At 39.9% G+C, this 20,357-nt stretch overlaps 2 protein-coding genes across 2 annotated transcripts; both read left to right on the forward strand.

Annotated features, from left to right (window-relative positions):
* The first annotated feature begins 287 nt into the window (after positions 1–287).
* GCLM (glutamate-cysteine ligase modifier subunit) lies at positions 288–8,057 on the forward strand. The gene is made up of 7 exons (XM_064719742.1): positions 288–609; positions 3,130–3,195; positions 3,553–3,637; positions 4,376–4,432; positions 5,634–5,836; positions 6,057–6,171; positions 7,881–8,057. Exons 1-7 carry the CDS (start codon positions 490–492, stop codon positions 8,048–8,050), a joined length of 816 nt encoding a protein of 271 aa, XP_064575812.1. The 5' UTR covers positions 288–489; the 3' UTR covers positions 8,051–8,057.
* Positions 8,058–9,804: 1,747 nt separating this feature from the next.
* DNTTIP2 (deoxynucleotidyltransferase terminal interacting protein 2) lies at positions 9,805–18,503 on the forward strand. The gene is made up of 7 exons (XM_064719741.1): positions 9,805–10,328; positions 10,981–12,707; positions 13,718–13,850; positions 14,519–14,614; positions 14,992–15,156; positions 16,312–16,421; positions 17,772–18,503. The coding sequence occupies exons 1-7, from the start codon at positions 10,215–10,217 to the stop codon at positions 17,863–17,865; spliced, it is 2,439 nt and encodes an 812-aa protein (XP_064575811.1). The 5' UTR covers positions 9,805–10,214; the 3' UTR covers positions 17,866–18,503.
* Positions 18,504–20,357: the final 1,854 nt, after the last annotated feature.

Below are 20,357 nucleotides of genomic sequence, written 5' to 3' on the forward strand. Positions count from 1 at the left end.
CCGGGCCGCTACTGCCGGGCAGCGCCACGTGTGCCTTGGGTACTCCGTTGGGGGCGATGCCGGGTCGGGCTCCCGCGGCCGCTGGCCCTCGGGGCCGGACCGACACACGGACCCAACCCCGCCGCGGCGCGACGCGCCCCGAGTCCGGCGGCGCCGGGAGCCCGGCCCTGCCCCCCGATGGCCCCGCCCCCTGCCCGGCCCCGCCCCCCGGAGCCCGGCCCCGCCCCCTGCCCGCCCCCGGAGGCTCCGCCCGGCGTGCTGCGGCCCGGCCGCTGCCAGGGGGCGCCTGCCCGCGGCGGCCTCGCGCCGTGAGGCAGCGCGAGGCGGGGCGCGCTCCACTCCGTGCCGCTCCCGCGCCGGGCCCGCCCCGCCGCCCATTGTCCCCGCGCCGCCCCTCGCCCCGGTGCCGGTGCTGAGTCACGGCCGGCACGGCGCTGCCCGGGGCAGTAGGTGTCGCGGAGAGCCCCCGGCCACCGCCTGAGCAGCGCCATGGGGACCGAGGGCGCCCGTGCCCTGCTGGAGCGCGCCGACACCCTCACCCTGCAGACCGGCAACCTGCTCAACTGGGGCTGCCTCCGCAAGAAGTGCCCGTCCACCCCCGGCGAGGAGGTGAGGGGCGGGCCGGAGCTTCCCTTCGGGGCGCCTCGGCGGAGGCCTGGGGCGAGGGGCCCGGGCAGGGCCGCGGGCGGGCCGGCGGCTGAGGGAGCGCTGGGTGCCGCTCCCGGCGCTTCGAGCGCGTCCGGAGCGGGACCCGTTCCGGTGGCGCACGGCTGGCCCGGTGCCCGTCACGGCGAGGAGGGGCTCTGGCTCCCGAGCCATCCGCTTGCCGGTGCCCTCGGGAGGCGGGAGATGGGAATGGAAAAACAGTTTCGCTTGTTTGTTTTCGTGCGTTCGTTGTGTTCTGCCCTGTGGGGAGGCCGGGGCCCCGGAAGCACTTTGCCCTGAGAAGGAGCGAGCCCAGCCTTCTGATCCCGGGAATGAAATTTAAGTGCTGTCTGTAATGGCAAAGGGGATCCCTTATACTTTTCTAGTTAGATAAAAATATGCATAGCTACGAGCTTATATTACAGATTATGCAAGTTCATTTAATTTCTTCATAGAGGCAGATCTCGGGAAAAGTAGCAGTTGTCTTCTTTGAAGCAGAGAGCTGTCATTCTTTGTTAACAAGTTGAAAAGAGCTTTTTAATGATCACCTTAAAAGTATTGCCTTTAGCGGTGTGTGTCAGTACTTAGAATAGTTCTCATAAAATGTCTGGAGATGATGTGGCCATGAACTTCAGAACCACCATATTTGCTGTTTCGTCATGGCACTGTAATCTCAGAATGGTCACTTAATAATGAGAAAAACGATGGGTTTGGCTGTTTATTGCTATGTAGTCACACTAGTGATAACTTAGAAGTTAGCTGGTTGCATATTAATCATGCACTAGTGGAAGAAAGGTGGAAGGGAGGATGATGTAACAGGAAGAAAGAATTCATCATACTCTTGTTGAGCTGTCATGTGGTTGTAACGTGACCACATAACGTTTTATTTGGCCTGGTTGTTTATTAAACATTCTGTGATCTGTGTGAAATAGGGCTGGATTCTGTAACAAAGACATAGCTGTGTCACGATGGGCACCCTTGTGTGGGGAGTTTTTGGAGGGCTCTTAAGTAAAGAGTGGCCAACGTGCATAACTAATAGTTAAGGTACTAAAATTCACTTGTTTGCAGAGGAATCCACTGGCTTTCCAGAGTAGGTGTATTTCCAAAAGCAAACAAATGGGATCATTTGCAATCAGCTCCTCTCTTTGGTGTAGTCAGTTCTCAGTGGCAGAATGTAAGCTAAAATTTTGCAAACTGTGAATGCCAGTGTTAGGAGATGCAGCTGTGTTTGGAAAAGCTGATCAAAGCAGTGGAATCACTGCTCTTTGCACATGGCCTGCGGGCAGGGGAGTGGTGTGCTTGGGAGTCGGAGGCGGGTGCGTAGGAACCGCAATAGAAATGTGTCCTGTGGCAGCTGCAAAGCAGCAGCATATAAAAATTTAGTACTGTCTCACTTGCCCTCAGAAAGGAAACGATAACAATATAAATTGTTTCAAAATAGGATTAAGAGTTATTTTATTAAAGGGTTATTGTGCTTAGCTATTTACTGGGGCGGTCAATTCTTGCCTTTTGGGTCCAGGGGTTTTTATACTGTTTTAAATGATGGAAGGAGTGTATAGTATTTCTGTTCACAAAATATTGTTCCTGTATTGTATCTGATATCAGGCAGGGATGTTGACTTCTAGTTTGTGCATGGTATTAGAGCTCTCTGAGTTGGGTGTCATGGGAAATGGCTGCTTACTGCTACACAAGGTAGGTATGCACACAGTTATAAAATACACTGTGGAAAGTGAAGTAAAGCAGCAGCTGGGGCAAGTGCTCCTACCTGTGGCAGGTGGCAGTCAGACAGTACCTGTGCTTAACTCCTGGGATGGATCAGAGAGAAGCTACAGCTGCACCACTGGTACTGTATAAAATTAGTTAGCTGTTTTAATAGTTATGTCTTACTATGTTCAAGAAAAGTCATTATCAAAATCTTAGCCGAGTTTATTTTGCATCTCTGGATGAAGGAAAAATGCAAGAGTGGCATAGGATGTGTAGGTTCCCTCTGCAGTGATGGAGGACTTAAAAGTATTAGTGGTTTTGCTCAGTGGAGTAGGTAGGCAGTAAAGGGGAAGGGTTGTATGCATGTAAAAAGAGAAGGAATTAATACAATGAGTATTTAGGGGTTGATTGTCAAGTCTCATTTCTGCAGTGTCAGGGCACTTACACTCTTATCTGACTGCTGTGTAACTTAGGAATTTCTGCGCAAAAAACCCCAAACCACCCCAGGTCTTAGCTCTTGCTTGCTTAGCATTGTAATTTCCTTTTAAGATGGCATTGGTCTGAGAAATAACTACAGTACTTGTATTACTGCTAAAACTCTGAGGAAGAGGAGAGAAAAATTTTGAGTTTGAGCAAGTTTCAGCTAGAAGCTATGAAGGAAGAATCTTCTGTGGGGTGGTGTCATTAGTTCAGCTGTGAGTCTGTCCTGCCCATCTCTGTACTGTTGTGTTTGTGTGGCTGGAACATACCCACGCTTCAACATGAAAAAATGTTTTGTAGGTGCGAGACTGCATCCAGAAAACACTGACTGAGTGGAGCTCAAAGATCAGCCAAGACCAAAATCAGGTAGGAGAGGTGTTATGCATCTTATCCATCTTCCATGCGAAATCAAAGACATAAGTAATTGGTTACACTTCTAAAACTTACTACTGAATCTTGTTCCAATAATTCTAAGCAGTAAATGGTATTTTCTATATTAGGGCCATATAAGGCCTTTCACATGCATTCATTATTTTGACGTCCCCTCAGTGATCAAGAAGCCTTGAGTTACTTGCTTTCTGTCTTTGCATTTTTCTACTGTTTTTGTTTCCAACTGCAGTAAGGCACTTGCTTTTTCTTTTTTTTCAAATTACCTAAAAACTTTCTTCTGGAGCTTACTGTCTCCTCTTGACGTTGCTCCTAAGTCTCATGTACTTACTACAGGAAACACTGGAGGTTCTGGAATGTTCTGTAGCTCAAGCTATAGAAAAAATAAATCCTGAAGAAAGGGATGAGTTGAAAGTATCAGGTAAGAACACAGTCAAAAATCCAGTGTCATGGAAAGGTTTCATATGAAGTCATTAATAGGATATTCATAGATGGGGTTTTTTTGCTCTCTTTTATAATTGCAGAATCAAATTACACTATTGCACACTGTTGTTCTTAAACATTGGCTAAGAAATTCTTGAATTCATAGTTCAGATTTTAAAGCAGCTCAGCATTTTTCTAGTTCAACTTGCATCACCTCAAGATATTTTAAATTTATTTCGTGAATCTTCGACAGTTTTGAAGCAAAATATTACAGATAATACTGGAATTAGGAAATAGTATTGGAAGCACATTTATTTGCATAATTTTTCGAGGTTGAATATGATGAACTTGAAGGAAGCAGTCCAAATTAACTCTAGTACATTTTGAGTCTCAGTAAGTTGTGAAGAAGTCTGTTTGTACTTCTAAATTTGGGGTTCTTACACAGGTTGTTACTGTTACTGCTTCATGTCTTGGTGCTTTACAGCCAACTGCATCATCTAACTGGATGATTTCTTGTTCTGAGACTGCACAACATCGAAATTTAAGAGAACAGTGTCTTTATTGGGCAGTGACCTTTCAAAAAACTGGGTCTTTTCCAATTTTTTAAGCAAATGGTGTATATTTTAAAAATCTTTTACCCAAAATCTCATTAATAGTGACTATAGCAAAAGCAAATGGCTGTATATTAGGAATACCTGGCTTGTTTAGTTACTGATTACAGTTTGTTTGAAAATAGCAAAGCTTTTCATCGTTGGATCAAATTCTTCATCGATCAGAGACGCAGTTGACCTGGGTAAGTGTGGAACTCAAACTTAAGATTTCTTTTTTACTCTAAAACTTAGATGGAAAAAGTTCTAATGTTATTTCTAAGAGGCTTATATGGTCACTGTCACAAGTCTCCTATGAAGAGAGACTTAGTTAATCAAATCTATTTGCACAGTAGCTCAGTCAGTAAACTTATTAAATGGATCACTGTGACCTTGGATCCCCAAACTCAAATCTGATTCCTTGCTACAAGCAGGAGCAAGTTTCTATTCTTTCACACTAAACTTGTTGAAAAGTAATTAGCATGTGATGTTTTAATAGCAGTCATACAGCCATTCTTGCCAGTTCTTGTTAGTTGCATTTAACATCATGAACTTTGCTGCTGACTGAGTAGTCTTTCAGAGATTATTTAGGAAATAAAATAATGCTGCAAGTAGCTGGTGAAATAGTTAGGTTTTACTGCAGATGCCATACAATGTCTCTGCATAAAGTTCTGTTTGCCTTAGGTAGGAGTAATTGTGAGCAGCAATGAACTTTACTGTTTTGGAAGTTTGTTGGGCTTTAGGGGTGACCAAACAAGAAAGGGCCACATATCATTATTCTCTATTGATACCCCAGATAATAGCTTATTTATTGTAATTTTTACCACCATTTGTCAAACATGCAATAATGGACTCCCCCTCTTGAAGAAAATAATTAGCACAGCAGTTCTACTCCTTCACTGTGTTTAAGAGGCCTCATGACTTGCATTTTTCCTAAAGCTCAGGGAGACTCCAAGACTTGCACTTTTCTAACTCCTCACATATATCAAGTAGTTCTCCTAACCCATGTCCTGTACTTAAGTTATAGTTCAGAGTGAAAGCTACAAATTTTAAAAGAAATTGAGGGTGAAGAAATAGACTTGTTTATCATCAGTGTCTTCAGAGAAAAATACAGTTTTAACATTAAAAAGGAGGGAAAAGCTTCATGCTTTTGTTCATTTTCTGATTGTTTTGTTTTTTGCTTTCCCAAGACCTGAAACTGAATCGTGGTCTTCAGTTGTATTCTTGAATCTTTGCTAAAAAGGTTGTGTAATTATTTTTGACCTCAGATACACTCAGAGTTTCAAACGGTGAATGGAGATCTAGCAGAGTGAAGCAGGAGGTGTGGTTTTTGCTAAATTTGAAGAGTCATGCTGTTTATGTTCATATCTGATAAAAGATTTTGCAGTGTCTGTTCTTTTTCCTCAGCGTGTTCTGCCCTCGGAGTTGCTCAGTTAGACTCAGTCATTATTTCCCCACCTCCTGTTGAAGATGGAACTAACCTCTCCTTGGAATATTTGCAACCTTACTGGAAAGAACTTGAAAATCTAGTTCAAAACAAGAAGATTGTTGCCATAGGTGCCTCCGACCTAGATAAAACACTGTTAGAGCAGCTGTATCTGTGGGCACAGGTGAGAACCAACTTCCTACTCATAGCGGTTCTTAGGACAGAGTAACTGCTTGCTTACATTAATTAGTCATGCAGAATTAATTAGCCCTGCTCAGACTTCAAAACAATGGTCAAAGACAAATTGTTCAAAGCAAAATTTCTGTTGTAATAGAGGGTGTGAGGGAAACAGCTAATTTAAGCACATTAGTAATTTTTTCTTATAAAAATATTTTGTTACTCAGGTGAAACCAAGTAGTAATCAGGTGAACCTTGCTTCCTGTTGTGTGATGCCACCTGATCTCACAGCATTTGCAAAAGAATGTGACATACAGCTGCTAACTCACAATGACCCCAAAGGTAAGACTTTGCTGATTAAGTTAACAGAAGACTTCTAAATGCATTTATTCAATAGAAAATCAGGGATAATCTTTTCCTGAACTTCAGAGTTTGTTATATTTGAGGCTTGAACCAAGGATTCTAAAAGTCTCTCCTTTATAAAATATTTCTGTTATGTTACTGCTGTTGCTTCCTCCCCCCCACCCCTTCTTGAAACAGGCTTCCAGCCTTGGATAATTTTTTGAAATACTTCTTATCAGAGAAAATAAAATAAATAGAAGAACAACCTACTGAGCAATTTGTACTATGTTTATTTCTACAAAATATGGAATTAAATGTATTGCTAGTAACTGAGAAATGAAAGTGTACTTGCCTGGAACACGTGAAATAGATTACATAAAATGTTAATGGCCAGTTGATTTTTGAGTAATTTAGTAATATTAGATCTGTAGAATTATTATGCTTTAAACAGGATTCTTTCAAAGTCTTGACTTCTTAAAATAACATTATTACAAAAATAGTTGTAAAGTCTTCTCTTTTTTAATGCAATGATTTCTTTGCTAAATTAATGAAGAAATTAGAGACTTTCCTTTGAGCTGTATAACTGAGTTACCAGTTCTCTACAATATTCTGGGATATAACATTCATTTCTCTCAAACATCATCAGTCTTCTTCACTTAAGAACACTTTAAAAGAGTTGGACACTTTAACATCTTGTTGGAATAATAAAAAGTCTTAAACAATATATATTTAAGTCCTTCCCTACATTCTTGGTCATGACTAATTATTCATGATGATGCTTTTCCTTCCTTCTCCTTTCTTTCCCCTTGATCCCAAAGAAAAAAGTATGTGAAGCATTTCTTATGATGTACTTCATAGTACCACTGTTAGAAGTGACAAATTTCATCAGTGCCTCAGCTGGATTTATCACTGCTCTGACAGCATGCAAGATGAATTTCCATTCAATCTGACAATTTCCATTCAATTTCCAAGTCCTCTGAAGTCCAAATGCAACTTGCATTTTAATAAATAGTATCCACTGAAAGTCATGAAATTAAGGAGCAGAGGATTTGATAGAAAACAGCACAAGTTGTGATTCCTTTATGTGTTGTTTGCTCAGCCTAACTTTTCTGTAACAGTCAGCTGAAGAGTATCGAGACTATTTTTGGTGAGCACTCCTCACCAAAGACATTGTTCTTTTGATGAACATTCCAGAGGAAACTAGGAGGATTTGTACTTGCCTTCTTTTTTTTTTTTTTTTTGTTTTGTGGCATTTAAGCCCATTTTTCTTAAAGCTTTCTGGCTTATGGTTATTATGAGCTCCCTTATGGGAAATACTGTGAATGTTGACTTTACAGTGACTGCAGACTCTGAATGCTCAGTACTTTGCTGATTTCAGCTTTACTCACCTCTGGTTTGTCTAGCTAGCTTCTCAAATCTAATTTTCTTTTTCTCCCACTAATGACTCTGCTGATCAACTCATTTTGATATTCCAGAGTCTCAGTTAGTTTTGTGAGAAATACTCAATGTTGCAAAAAAGTGTCCTGGAGATTTATTTGGCAATATTCAGCTGCTTTTATCCTAAATGCATTCTGGAGGAGTGGATCTGAGGGGTATGTGGTACCACTTAAGATCCTGACTGTTGGAAAAGGCTTTTCTTACTAAGTGTTGATTTTTGCAGCTGTTTACATGATATTGTTTTAAGCACAAATATCCCTTTTTAACTTCAGAATTACTTTGTGAAGCAAGTTTCCAAGAAGTTCTCCAGGAAAGCATCCAGAACATGAAAGCCAACAACTGGATTCCTTTATGGCTTCTGCGGTATTCAGTCATTGTTAAAAGCAGAGGAATTATCAAGTCCAAAGGCTATATCATACAAGCTAAAAGAAATGCATCTTAAAACACTGGTTTTTTTGTTGGTGGTTTTTTTTTTTTTGTAAAGGCTGTTTAAATTTCTCTGGGATGGGGGAACATTGCATTTTTCATAGAAAGATTTTTACAGCATTTATAATGAACTACCAAAAGTTGTAATTATTCAGTGTGATGTCAGTAGGAGTGTCTGTAATGTTCTAACACTATTTTTCTTAACTATTGATGGGTTCATTCAAAATATGAAATATTTCGGGGCTTTTTTAATTGAAGATATCTGTAGAGTAACAGTTTAAAATAATTTCCTTTTTATGACCAGTTCACTGTAAAAAATAACATTATATTTTAGCTGCCATTAGGTAGCATGGAGAAACATATATTTTTGTTTTTTTAAAAAACAAATTTCTCTTAAATCATACTTACCTGGTGAATACATTTCAAGCATTCAAGGACTAGCTTTTATAGAAAAATTGTCATTTTTTTAATGATTCAATACCCCCAAAAATTAAGCTGTTATCTCATTACTTGATATGTATATATAGTCAAGTCAGCTATTTAATTTGTGGGTGTGGGAAAACTGGTTTATTTTTAACATAGTGGAGAAAACCCCTATGATTTAGAAGAAAATGCATCTTCCAAATTACTTTCTGATTGTTACTTGAATTGCTTCTGGCTTCTTTGTGCCTCGATACGCTTCATTTAATGTTCGCACAAGTGTGATGGCATTTTTACTGTTTGAAATAGAAACTGTATCAATAGTGAATGTTTAAAATAAGATTGGAAAACAAGCAGTGAAGAAATCTGTTCATCAAAAATTGTGCCTGTCTCCTTCTCAACTGTGGCTTGTTTTTTTGATACTTGTGAACTACACAAGCAATTAGCCAAGTAGAATAGACAGAAATGCTGATGCTGTTCACTAAAATTAATTAGTTCTTGTGAGGTTGCCTGGGAAACTTGTTGCTTGAGTGCCACTCAGAAAAGATGAAGCAAGGCTTAGCCTGAAGTTAGGTATCTTTCTGCTTAGCAGCAGATTAGCACATTGGCTTTTTAACCCCAGAGAGATTGCTGCAGCTAAGGCAAGGCTTTTGGTTTAATGTAGTCCTTGTGTCAAAAAGGCCTTTTCCTTTCCTTGGCCTTTAAATGAGAGTAAATACCTAAAGTTCAACTTGTAGTTTAGCAGGAACTTTGATACCAAGTGTCTAAAACAGTAAATTACATTTTGATTTCAGACAGGGGCATGGCCTCATACTGGTGGTAGTCATTAACTTTGTTGTACATATTTTGATATTTGGACTGTAAGGGAATGACTTTTCACCAACGTCTTTCAAATTCTTCATAGAGGCAGCAAGTGGAATTTGAATGCCTGTAGGTAGTGCCTGGAGTGTCAGCTTCCTGTAATCCATTCCACTATGTTTAATGAATTCAGGTTTTTCAAGGTACCTTAGTCCTCAGATATTGTTTTTGTAGTGGCAAATAGCAGGAAATTTTCTTAGCTTCTTCAGTTCTCTTGACAAATGAGACAAACAGGGAATTGAAACTAGTAATGCATCAATAAAAGTTTGGATGTTTTTCTCTTAATAAAAATGAAGTGTTTTTTTTAATGTTGGGCCAGTGTGCATCAGAGTTCAAAATTACCTTAGTTTAATTTTAAACTTCCCTACTATCTCTGTGCTGTGTGCTTATGATTTAACCACTACCTGTAATCTCTGTGTATTTGACTGAATCTGTACCTTACCAGACTTGCGTGTGTGCTCAGGTTTTTATATTGAAATGCTACAAAACAGGAACTGTGCTAACCCCATGTAAAGGCTGCTCTAATGGGATGATTTATTTCCTTTCTGTAGACTGCTGATCGTTTGCTTGCTGTAGAAAAGTACCTTCTAAGACCTGCCATTTCTAGAGTCACCAATAGCATAACACTTTATCAAATTACCACATTATCTCATTCATTTGGTTTGCATCGAGATGGGCAAGAGGGGATTTCCTTCCATGAGAAACCTGAAAGTCTAAGTAAAATTTGAAACCCCCGTAGGCATTTTAGTGCAGCATTTTACACTTTTCCAAGTGCCTGCACGGGGGTCACGCGTCGCGGGGCCGCCCGCACCCTTCTTCCTGCTGCGGGCCCGGAAGGGCGGGCGGCGGGACGGAAGGAAGGAGGGCAGGGAGGAAGGGGCGGGCTCGGCAGCAGCAGCAGCATGGTGAACACCCGGCGGGCGGCGGCGCGGCGCCGGGAGCCCGGGCCGCGGACAGGCGGCGGCGGCAGCAGCAGCCCCGGCGATGGCGATCCCGATCCCGCCGGTGCTGCGGAGGTGAGCGGAGCCGGGAGCGGGGCGGGCGGGCGGTGCAGCCTCCGCTCGGAGCGCGGCCGCGGGGCCGGAGGGGCGGTGTCGGTGCGCCCGCCGTGCCCGTGCCTGCAGCCGCCCGAGGTCATTGGGCCATTTGGCTTTGGCAGTTAAAGGCAGGCTTATTTTATTTGCATGACAGATGTTTTAGCGTTTCTGTCACTTAAAATAATACTTAGCAGATCATACCTTGTTTTGCGATTGCTGAGAGGCCAGCTTGTTCGTAGACCTAAAATTGTTTTTGGACACCATTTTGGGGCACATTTTGATAGTTGATAGTGTTTAGTGGCTTATAGTTGAGGAAGTCTTTGAATATTTCTGAACGTTTTCCTGGATTTGCTTCCCCTGACAACTTGACAGAACTTTTTGGAATTAGGAGGTACTTGTTTATATTTCTTAAAGGATGTGTATGTTTCTTCTCCTGCCCTGACCAAAATACAGTAGAGATAAGCAAGGGATGGTTTGTTAAGGCTTCTTCCACATAGGTAGGGCTACACAGAGATGCATGTTTTGAGTTTAAGTAGATTTGTTTTAAAAGTTTGCTAGCGATTTTTATAGCATTCTTTTTATGTAGTTATTTTATCTGTCAGTACCATATATTTTTTTACTCCTTTTCTAGGTGGGATCTGCTGAAATTAGTACTCCTGTGGCTAGGAGGATGACCAGAAGAACTAAATCGGCTCGTAAGCCAGAGGTGATTCAGGAATGTCCGTTTGAAGAGTTGGAACATGCAGAAATGAAATCAGATGTCAGTGATAGCTCAGAGATGCAGATCACTAGGAATGAGAACACAGCTGTCCCATCAGCACAATCAGTTGCTGAGCCACAAGTTGATGGTTATGTGTCAGAAGCAGAATCAAACTGCTCTTCTGTATCCGGTCTCCAGACACCTTTGTTTGTAAGAGTAACACGGAGGCGACAAATTGTAATTCCTTATCAACCAGATTCTGCTGACAAAAAAAGACATGACAGTACAGCTTTTGTAAATAAGTTAAGTAGGATTCAGGATGAAGATGATGTCTCTGAAGCGGAGTCTTGTTCCTCTGCTGTTTCTGGTGTCCAGATGCTTAATGTTCCCACAAGTACAAGGAGCAGACAAAGTAAAAAGAAATTGCAGCCACACAGAGTTCCTGAAGCCCAGAGTGAAAATACTTCTGATGCAGAATCATGTTGCCCGAGTTCTCTTGTGGAACCATGTGCCACTCCAAAACGAATTACTAGGAGCATGCAAATGAAATCACAAGCAGAAAATACTAAGCAGACCGAGAAAAAAAATAAATCTGTTTCAGAGGATGAGAATTTAATTGAGGACACTGTTAAATCTGATCCCATCATAATTTCTGATTCTAGGCCTAGTGCAGAACTTGTCAATGACACAGAAAATGCTTCCATTCTCATTGATGGTAATAAAGAACCCAGTTCACCTAGAAATAAATGTGCTAATGCAACCTGGAGTGAAGATGCAAAAGAAGAGGTTTTAAATGATGTGGCATCCAGTCCTACAAAAACAAAACACAGTGACACTAAATCACCTGTGAAAAAAACAAAAAAAAATACGCAGTCTGTTGAGACAGACCATTCAGATACAATGTGTGGCCAAATACAAGAAGATCACAGTAAAATACTTGCAAGGAAGGGGAAATTGGAGCATGTGTCTGTTTCTTTGACAGACTGCATGAGTCCCAAACAATTCCTAGAATCCCAAGGACAAGTAACACCAGAGGAAAGTAAAAAAATTACAGAATGTGAAAGAGCAGATGCTGAGACAGATGCACAGCAGTCTTTCTCATGTGATGATAAATTAAGGAAGAGTAAGCAAGCAAGTGCAGTGAGCAGCCCATCAATGGACATGGCTGTTGGCCAGACAACTGAAAGCATTGGTAAGGGCAGGATGCTTAAAATTGGTGCAGACAGTGGTGACAACCAAACAGAAGAAAATGAGGTATCACACAGCAGTGAAAAACCAAGCAATGATAATAACTCCCTTGCACTGTTTCTGAGCAACAGTGAAAGTGATGACTCTGAAAATAGTGATGTGGCAGACATAGATACAGTTGATGAGAATCTGTGTTATAAAAAGTCAGATGAGAAAACTCCTTCCTTCAAAAAATCTTTAAAAAGTGGTTCACTGCACGTTGAAGGTCTTTTTGCAATTGATACTGAGCCTGGCATGAGTTCCAGCCAGAACTATTATCTGGATGATGTAGACCAAGACAGTGATGCTAAAAGTGAGCATGAAGGAGGTGAAAAAGATAAAGAATCAGACTTAGAAGAGGATGAAGAGGAATTGATAGATGAAGATGAAAAAGATGAAGACGATGATCTGCTGAAAAATAAGGTTGATGTGTAAGTATCTTACTAGGAATAGCTAAAGAAACTGCATTTCATTTAAGAATATGCACATTAAGTGCAGAATAAATAAGGGACTAGTCGTATCACATATGTCATGTTGCTGCAGAAAATGGTGTTGCACATATTATAAAATATGAATATGGTCCATAAATTTAGGTTTTGGGATTATTTTCAGTTTTGAATATAGTAGGAACAGAAATCTGAATTTTTTTTGGCATCTGGAGGCCTTGTATGTGTTCAGCCTAGAAAACAATGTGAAACTGTTCATGCTGACTGAATTGGTTATTCAGGTCACAGTTTTGTTAATTTTTTTTCCAGTTGGAATGTAGATAACGAAAGGTTCAGCAAATTCCTTACACATTGCCTAATTAGATAATGCTTTTTAAATAGTTGCATATAATTTTATATGTCAGTTGTTGCTGTGCTGTGGATGGTGACTCTTCAGGTGAAACCTAGGATGGAATCAGAATAATTTAGGTGGAGGGATACTTCTTGAATTCTTGTAGTCCAGCTGGTGCTAAAATCCCTTCTTGTGTTTAAAGCAGTGAATTCTGTTTTCTTCATACTTTTTATTAAGAGTTATAGTATTTTTACTATCAATATGTTTGGGGTTTTTCTCTTTAGCTAGCAAGCTTGTCAGAATATAAAAGGATGCTAATCATGAGTTCTTCTGGCAAGGTTAAGCAAATTTAAGAATTCTGTTATACAGAAGATAATATATAAGATGAGAGTCCAGCATTAGAGTTAATATGAAAAATTTTGTGGAAGTTACTCCACAGGTTTTTTTTAATAATAAGTCTTATTTCATATAATGGCATGAATTCTCCTGCACCTGTTATTTCAAAACTACATAATCTAGATAACAACGCTTAAAATCATTGCAGAACTGAACCTAATTGGGAAAAATAAGAAAAATATTTTTTCTGTTCATTTTCCTCAGGACAGTAGAAGGTTTAGCTGCATGCATGTTACAATGTTTTAATAATTAACTATTTCTTTTTTAGTTTACATCTTTCCAGTAGCATAGACCCTGGTTTGAATATCAAGAAGCTTGGAGGTCTGTATATTAGTTTTGATGCAAAAAATCAGAAGCCTGGATCGAGTGCAATTGAACCACAGAAGAAGAAGAAGGACCAGGTAACATGTTTATAGTTACTCAGTTACCTGTGACTATAGTAACACAACAATATTAATCTAAGAAGGTTGGTTTGTTTGATTTTAAAGAAGTATCATTTTCATGGTTCATTGAGAACTTATATTCTCTTTGACCAGTGTAGTTTTACATTTGGTTTTAATGGTGAAAGTTTAAATATACCTGACTTATCAGAAACTGAAAAACATTGCAAATTCTAGCATTACCTTATAAAATAAACGGAAGTTGATTATACCTGGAGTTTTGCCTAATGATACACAAGCTTAAGGTCTGCTGACAAGATATTTAGTCCATAGCCAGAATGAATTTCAGTAAATAAGAGTCTATACCCTAGTATAGACTTATCAGGTTTTTTTTCAAAAGCACCCTTTGAAGTAAAGGGTATGTGTTCTTTTTGTTGAGACTTTTCTTTGGCTCATCCATGATAGTCCTCTTTACTCCAGAGGATTTGCTGTCTCACCCCCTCCTGGGCAAGTCAGCTGCTTTCTGTTGTTGGCCAGTGCTCTGTTTTGAAGATCTTACTGCTCATGTATTGCATTAGAATGCTTGCTTAGATTCTGCATGATTCCTTCAGTAGGTTCTGTAAATACAGTTAAGCTGTAAAATTTGTATCAGTGAGGTGGCTCTCTAATGTTCAAAAAAATTCTTACAGCTCTTGCAGAAGAGTGTAATAACTCCAGACTTTGAAAGAAAGGAATGTGTCCCACCCTACAGGGAGTCACTTCACCAGCTGAAGAAACAGCGCAGGGTAAGTGAAGAGCTGGTAATGCCTCAAATAATGAAACAAGGTGTGGTGGAAAGCTGCATGCTGGGACCCTGAGCATATCCAGGCCTCCCTGGAAATGGAGGGATGAGCTGCAGTTTATTAGGGTCTTCTTTGAGCTGGCCTGTGAAAAGTCATCCTTTCAGTCACAAGCATAGTGAAGTTAATGGTTATATGCTCAGTACAAATCTGTCATTGATGCAGTACTGATAACCTCCTTTATAATAATCATAAAATACGTGCTTTAGGGGTCCATATTTACATTCTAAATGCTTTATCTGTCTTTTGTAGGGAGGAGTTCCCTTTTCTGTCCCGTCCTAGTCACTGAATGCAAATTCATTGTTCTTGGTATTGCATCCTAGGCAGAGCGAGAGAAAACAACAGGTGATGGCTGGTTTGGTATGAAAGCCCCAGAAATCACAAGTGAACTGAAAAATGATCTGAAAGTTTTGAAGATGAGAGCTTCATTGGACCCTAAGCATTTCTATAAGAAGAATGACAGAGATGGTCTGCCCAAGTACTTTCAGGTAAGGAAGCAGCAGAAGGTGGCATTGTACTGCTGAAGTTTAAGGATACCTACTAATGCCTATTTTGTAGGTAGCTTCTATGTTAATTTAATTTCATATCTTAATTATGAAAGTGTTTTGATTACTTGGCTGGAGTTTGCAACTGTTTAACTTTGTGTTACATATGTATATATGCTGTTGATGTTTTTAGGTTTGGCTGATCTCATAGAAATGAACAAATATCTTACTGAATCCATATTTTGAACCCTCAGGGGACTAGATTTTCACTGCTTTTTTGGAGTACTGGCCTTTGTAAACAAGTGTGTAGAAAATAATTGGCTTTTATTTTCTTACTAGCTAATACAGTTTAAATGGAGACAGCTGCCTTTGTGATAAGCTGAAATTTTTGCTGCTTGTAGCTCTCAGCTTTGAAATTGTTCGTATCAATAAAGAAATTACTGGGTAAGCTGTAGAAATAGGCCTCCAGAAACTTTGAATAGTTAGCATGCTTGAGGAAAGGTTTTCATTTCTCAAAATATTACCACTTCACTCTGAAGTGTCCAGGATGTTATATATTGTGAAATTAGAGAAACTTGGACTGAAGTGTTCCACATAAGTGTTCCAGACAGGTTAATTTTCACTGCATGAAACATGTGCTGTGTGTATCTTCACTGCTGACCTGAGCCATGAGAGCTGACTGACACCCTGGTTGGGAAGATGGGATGGGTTTCAGGATGAGGCCCTTGTATTGGGGCTGTGGGGCCCTGATACTGCCCTGGTACAGCTGCTGTGCAGTCATCTAGCAGAACCACCAGGAGGAGGGACTGGAAGAGGTTTAAGGTGGTCATAAAGGTTCCTTTCCCCTTATGTTTAAAATGTTTAAAAGTTAGGAACTTTAATGAATTAAAGTGTTGATACAGCAGTCCAGCATTGAAAATGTACAGTCTTAAAGCTCAGGCCTTCCTCTGTGCACTATGCAAGGAGACCAAAAGGGACTCTGCATACAAAACATGACTTAATTGTTTTGGTTTTTTGCACTTTTATTAGGCAGCTGTCATTCTCATCTGCTCTATAGGTGTCTGCACACTGGTTGCTGGGGATTTAAAAAAAAAAGGCAAAATAATCAACATCTTGCTGTTCATGTACAGTGAGAATGTTTTCATTTTTGTTTCCTAGGTTGGAACTGTAGTTGATTCTCCCATAGACTTTTATCACAGTCGAATCCCTAAGAAGCAGAGGAAGAGAACAATTGTGGAGGAGCTGCTTGCAGATTCAGAGTTCAGAAGGTATTTAAAAGTAGTTCTGTAATTCTAATATCCCATGTAAAAGAGGAGTATTTTTAACTCTATAGCCTTTTCTTGTTTTATTCAGCTTGTAGGGTGGTTTTTGATACTTCAAAGAAAAATTTTTAGTCTTTTAGCATTTCCATAGTACTGCAGTTTAGAAGGTCTAAGGAACCTTTATCTAAGGGGATAATTAGAATGAGATAATGTATATTTAATCTTCATTAAAGGATTTTATCCAACTTCAACCATCACTATTGGCAGCCACTCTTAAAGACTGAATATTTTTTCTTGGCATAATTGACTGAAAAGAGCAGTCTGTAATTCTGTGAATGTTGATATTATTTCATTTTATAAGTACATCAGTCTGCCACCTGTCATGGGAATCAAAATTGTGCCAGCAGGCTTACCTGAATATTATGATTGGATTGATTAATGTCTGCACAGCTTACAGTTTTTGGAGTAGATAATTTTGTTGGTCCATTTTGGTATTGGTTATTACATGATGTTAATATTCACTTCTCCTTTCATATGTTTTCTTTGAAGTGGTGCATGGTTTGGGATTATAGAGTTAATTTTGTCAGACTTGTAAATTTAATTATAATGTTGGGAAGGCAAGTGTCTGCATCTATTTCTTAAGTAGCTTTCTGATTTGACCTGATTTATTAGATATTTATTAGCAAGGAGTTTTAAAAATTAATGTATTTGAAATTTGATCAATTAATTTATGTTGTGCCTAATTAAGGGCTTTAATCATATACTTCAGCATTAGTCAGATATTTGTCAGATTTTGGTGTTGCATTTAAAGCCTCAGCAGTACTCAGTGTGCAGTGTCTGTGGTGCTCATCACTGCAGGTACACAAGAGTCTGTTAGAGGAGCTCACATTCAGCAATTACCCTGCTTGTTGTTGGGTATTCACCTCATCTCAGTTGTCCATCTGCAGTGGAGTAAGGTTTATTCTCCTGAGTGTGGTGAGAAGGCACTATAAAATGGCTGTAGTTTCTTCATGGTGTTGTGGAAATGGCTGAGTCCTCCCCTTGTGAGCAGCAGCAGTGTTTCAGCCAACTGTCCAAAATGTGACTGCATATGTAATGAGGACACCCTCCCTCCCCCAACCAAATTTAATTACAAAATTCAACAGAATTTACTTCCAAAGCAAATTTACCTGCATTTATCATTGATCCAACTACTGATTCCCTTTACTTATGCATAAATGTATGAATCAAAGAAACCGATTCAGAAAAGATGAGGAAGCTCAGTTTGGCAAATAATGTGCATAGAGTAGTGTCCATGTTATCTTTTCCTGAACTTTGGTTTGCCGTGCTTAAAAGTAAATTATCTGTTTTGTTCAGATATAATAAAAAGAAGTATCAGGAGATCATGAGTGAAAAAGCAGCTTTTGCAGCAGGGAAGAGGAATCGGAAGAAGAAGAAATTTCACAATTAAGAATTGAAGAAAAATCCCAAGCTGGAACAACTTGTTTGTTATAAAACTTTATTACAGAATGCTTTGGTTGTGGTGTTGTGTTTGGTTTCTTTTAAGATTGCAGGTGAGATGCAAATTGAGGTTTAGGGAAATTTTTGCTGTGAGAATAAAGCTAGGAAACTTTAGCAAATTATCAGGTATCTCAATTTAAATTAATTTCGATTTTAAAATTGCTATATATTTTGATTAATATTTATGTAAAGAGATAATGATATGAAAGCATATATTAAATCTGAGTAAAAAATTCAGCTTCACAGATTGTGGTCTTCTCAGGCTTCAGACTTCACATCAGTTAATTAGTAAATTCAGTTTAAAGTTATATGCATAATTTATCTTGGCACATATTGTGTGCTAGAATATATTTTTCCTTGACTTGTGAGAGGTGCTGCTGGCCAAAACTGTAATGGAAAGTATTGAAAAATGGTTTGGTTGTGAAGGGTTTATTTCAACACTGACCATAATGGTACAGAGAATGTCCTGGAATTCAGTGCCTGCACATATACTTTTATATTTATGTGTGTATACATTATAATATATATATATTATTTAGAAGAGACAAATTACATATTATTTAATAAATAAGTAAGTAATACATATAACTCATATTTTAACAATCATATTTTGTTTTTATTAATTTTTACCATTTAATTATTGTCCAATGATATTTTTGGAAATAACATTGGCATCCATTATGTAGGGTGTGTTGTGCAGATTGTCTGTTAGCTGCCCTGGAATAGCTCAAGCTGAGCAAATAGAGTGAGTCTGGAAGGCCTCTGCTGCCACTGCAGAGCCACAGATGTCACTGGCTCAGTTCCCCTTCAGTGACAGTTCACGACCAGCACTGTGTTTGGTTGGTTTTTAATGACCTGCTCATTATTGCTGTTACAGTTAGTGTAACTTGGTTACTGCCCTGAGGTACAGAAAAGATGGATAGTAGAAGAAATTAAACTGGCACTACATTGTCTTAGGTGGATTGGGTGATTAGGATGTAGAAGTCACTGTCAGAGCACCAGTGGTTGATTGGTTTCTTGCCACAAGAACACCGAATCTTAAAGGTTGCAGATCTTAAGCAAGGAATGCTTAACTATGTTCTTGACTAATGTTTAACCATCAAGTTTTCTACTGAGAATTAGTTTTTTTAAGGATTAGTTATTTATGATGAAATGAGCATTGTGGTATGTAGTGACCACCAACTGATGCTTGAAAGAAATTTTCCTCAGATCCTTTAGAGTGTTTTTTATCATTCCAACATTGTCCATAATGTTGTACTACCAGAAACAGACAGGAATCTAGAGTCCTTAAGAAGTCTTCATGGCCTGGAGATGACTGGTGTCAAAGTAAAGTGAATTAATTGGGAAATATTAAACAAGTACAAGTAGAACCACCTGTCCCTAGGTCTCAGTTAATATGCACAGGCTATTTTAATGCAATTATATTTAGGCCAGTATCTCAATTTCCAGTAAATGATAAAAAAGCCAATAAAAACAGCTAGGTGTCTTGTTCTCTGGCTGAGACATGGAGGCACAAAAAAATGTAAACTGAACACTGAGAAGAAAACAAGGCATCACAGTAGATGTCATTCTGTTGCATCGTGGGGTGTTCCAAATGCAACTTTGCAAAAGCATCTTGCAAGTCTGAAAGCCTTTGAGACAGACATGCAAGCTGTGGTGTTACACAGCAAGCAACAACTCTGTGCTTGGGCTGCTCAATAGCTCCAGCAGTTACTTCATATGCAGCATAGCTAGAAGGGGATTTGGCTTGTGCTCTGTATCCTTTCCTTTGATCCTTCTAATCCCTTCTGTTTCCCCCACCCTGTGCCCAGCAAGTGCCCCTGTTGTGTGCAGAGGGTGGGATGTGCAGTGTCCCAGGCTGCAGAGTGGGATGTGCAGTGTCCCAGGGCTGCAGAGGGTGGGATGTGCTGTGTTCAGGGCTGCAGAGGGGTGGGATGTGCTGTGTTCAGGGCTGCAGAGTGGGATGTGCTGTGTCCCAGGCTGCAGAGGGTGGGATGTGCTGTGTTCCAGGCTGCAGCCTGGCACCCGCAGGTTGTGTTGGCTGGCTTGGCCTGAGCTGGTGCCTCAGCCTGTCAGATGTGGCACTGACCAGAGCACCTTCCCTTAACCTCCAGTTTGCCTTAAAACAGACAGACGGGCTTTGAAATTGACATAAAGGTGAAGGTACTGGAGAGATTGAAACCCAAATGCACCATGTGATTGCCTGTGGTATTAGATTACTCTGGAAACACATAAAAACTTTAATGAAGCTCTGCCTATCCATTTTATAAATAGTATATTTATAAGTAATATTGTCTTTTAATGGCAGAAATATTTGTCCTAATTTGTAATTGCACCTTTACTGACTCTGATGGTTAATGTAATGTGCCTGATGGTGTGGTTCATTTTCCATTTTCTTTTATTGCTTGTAAATAAGCAGAATTGCAGTGGAAAAGTCACACC

This window comes from Zonotrichia leucophrys, chromosome 8, assembly GCF_028769735.1.
Source record: "Zonotrichia leucophrys gambelii isolate GWCS_2022_RI chromosome 8, RI_Zleu_2.0, whole genome shotgun sequence".
Taxonomy (NCBI): domain Eukaryota; kingdom Metazoa; phylum Chordata; class Aves; order Passeriformes; family Passerellidae; genus Zonotrichia; species Zonotrichia leucophrys.

Coding starts and splice junctions, on each gene's coding strand:
- GCLM (XM_064719742.1), top strand. CDS start 490: ATGGGGACCGAGGGCGCCCGTGCCCTGCTGGAGCGCGCCGACACCCTC. Junction 3,196..3,552: donor TCAGCCAAGACCAAAATCAG/GTAGGAGAGGTG, acceptor TACTTACTACAG/GAAACACTGGAGGTTCTGGA. Junction 5,837..6,056: donor AGCTGTATCTGTGGGCACAG/GTGAGAACCAAC, acceptor TTTGTTACTCAG/GTGAAACCAAGTAGTAATCA.
- DNTTIP2 (XM_064719741.1), top strand. CDS start 10,215: ATGGTGAACACCCGGCGGGCGGCGGCGCGGCGCCGGGAGCCCGGGCCG. Junction 13,851..14,518: donor AGAAGAAGAAGAAGGACCAG/GTAACATGTTTA, acceptor AAATTCTTACAG/CTCTTGCAGAAGAGTGTAAT. Junction 14,615..14,991: donor AGCTGAAGAAACAGCGCAGG/GTAAGTGAAGAG, acceptor ATTGCATCCTAG/GCAGAGCGAGAGAAAACAAC.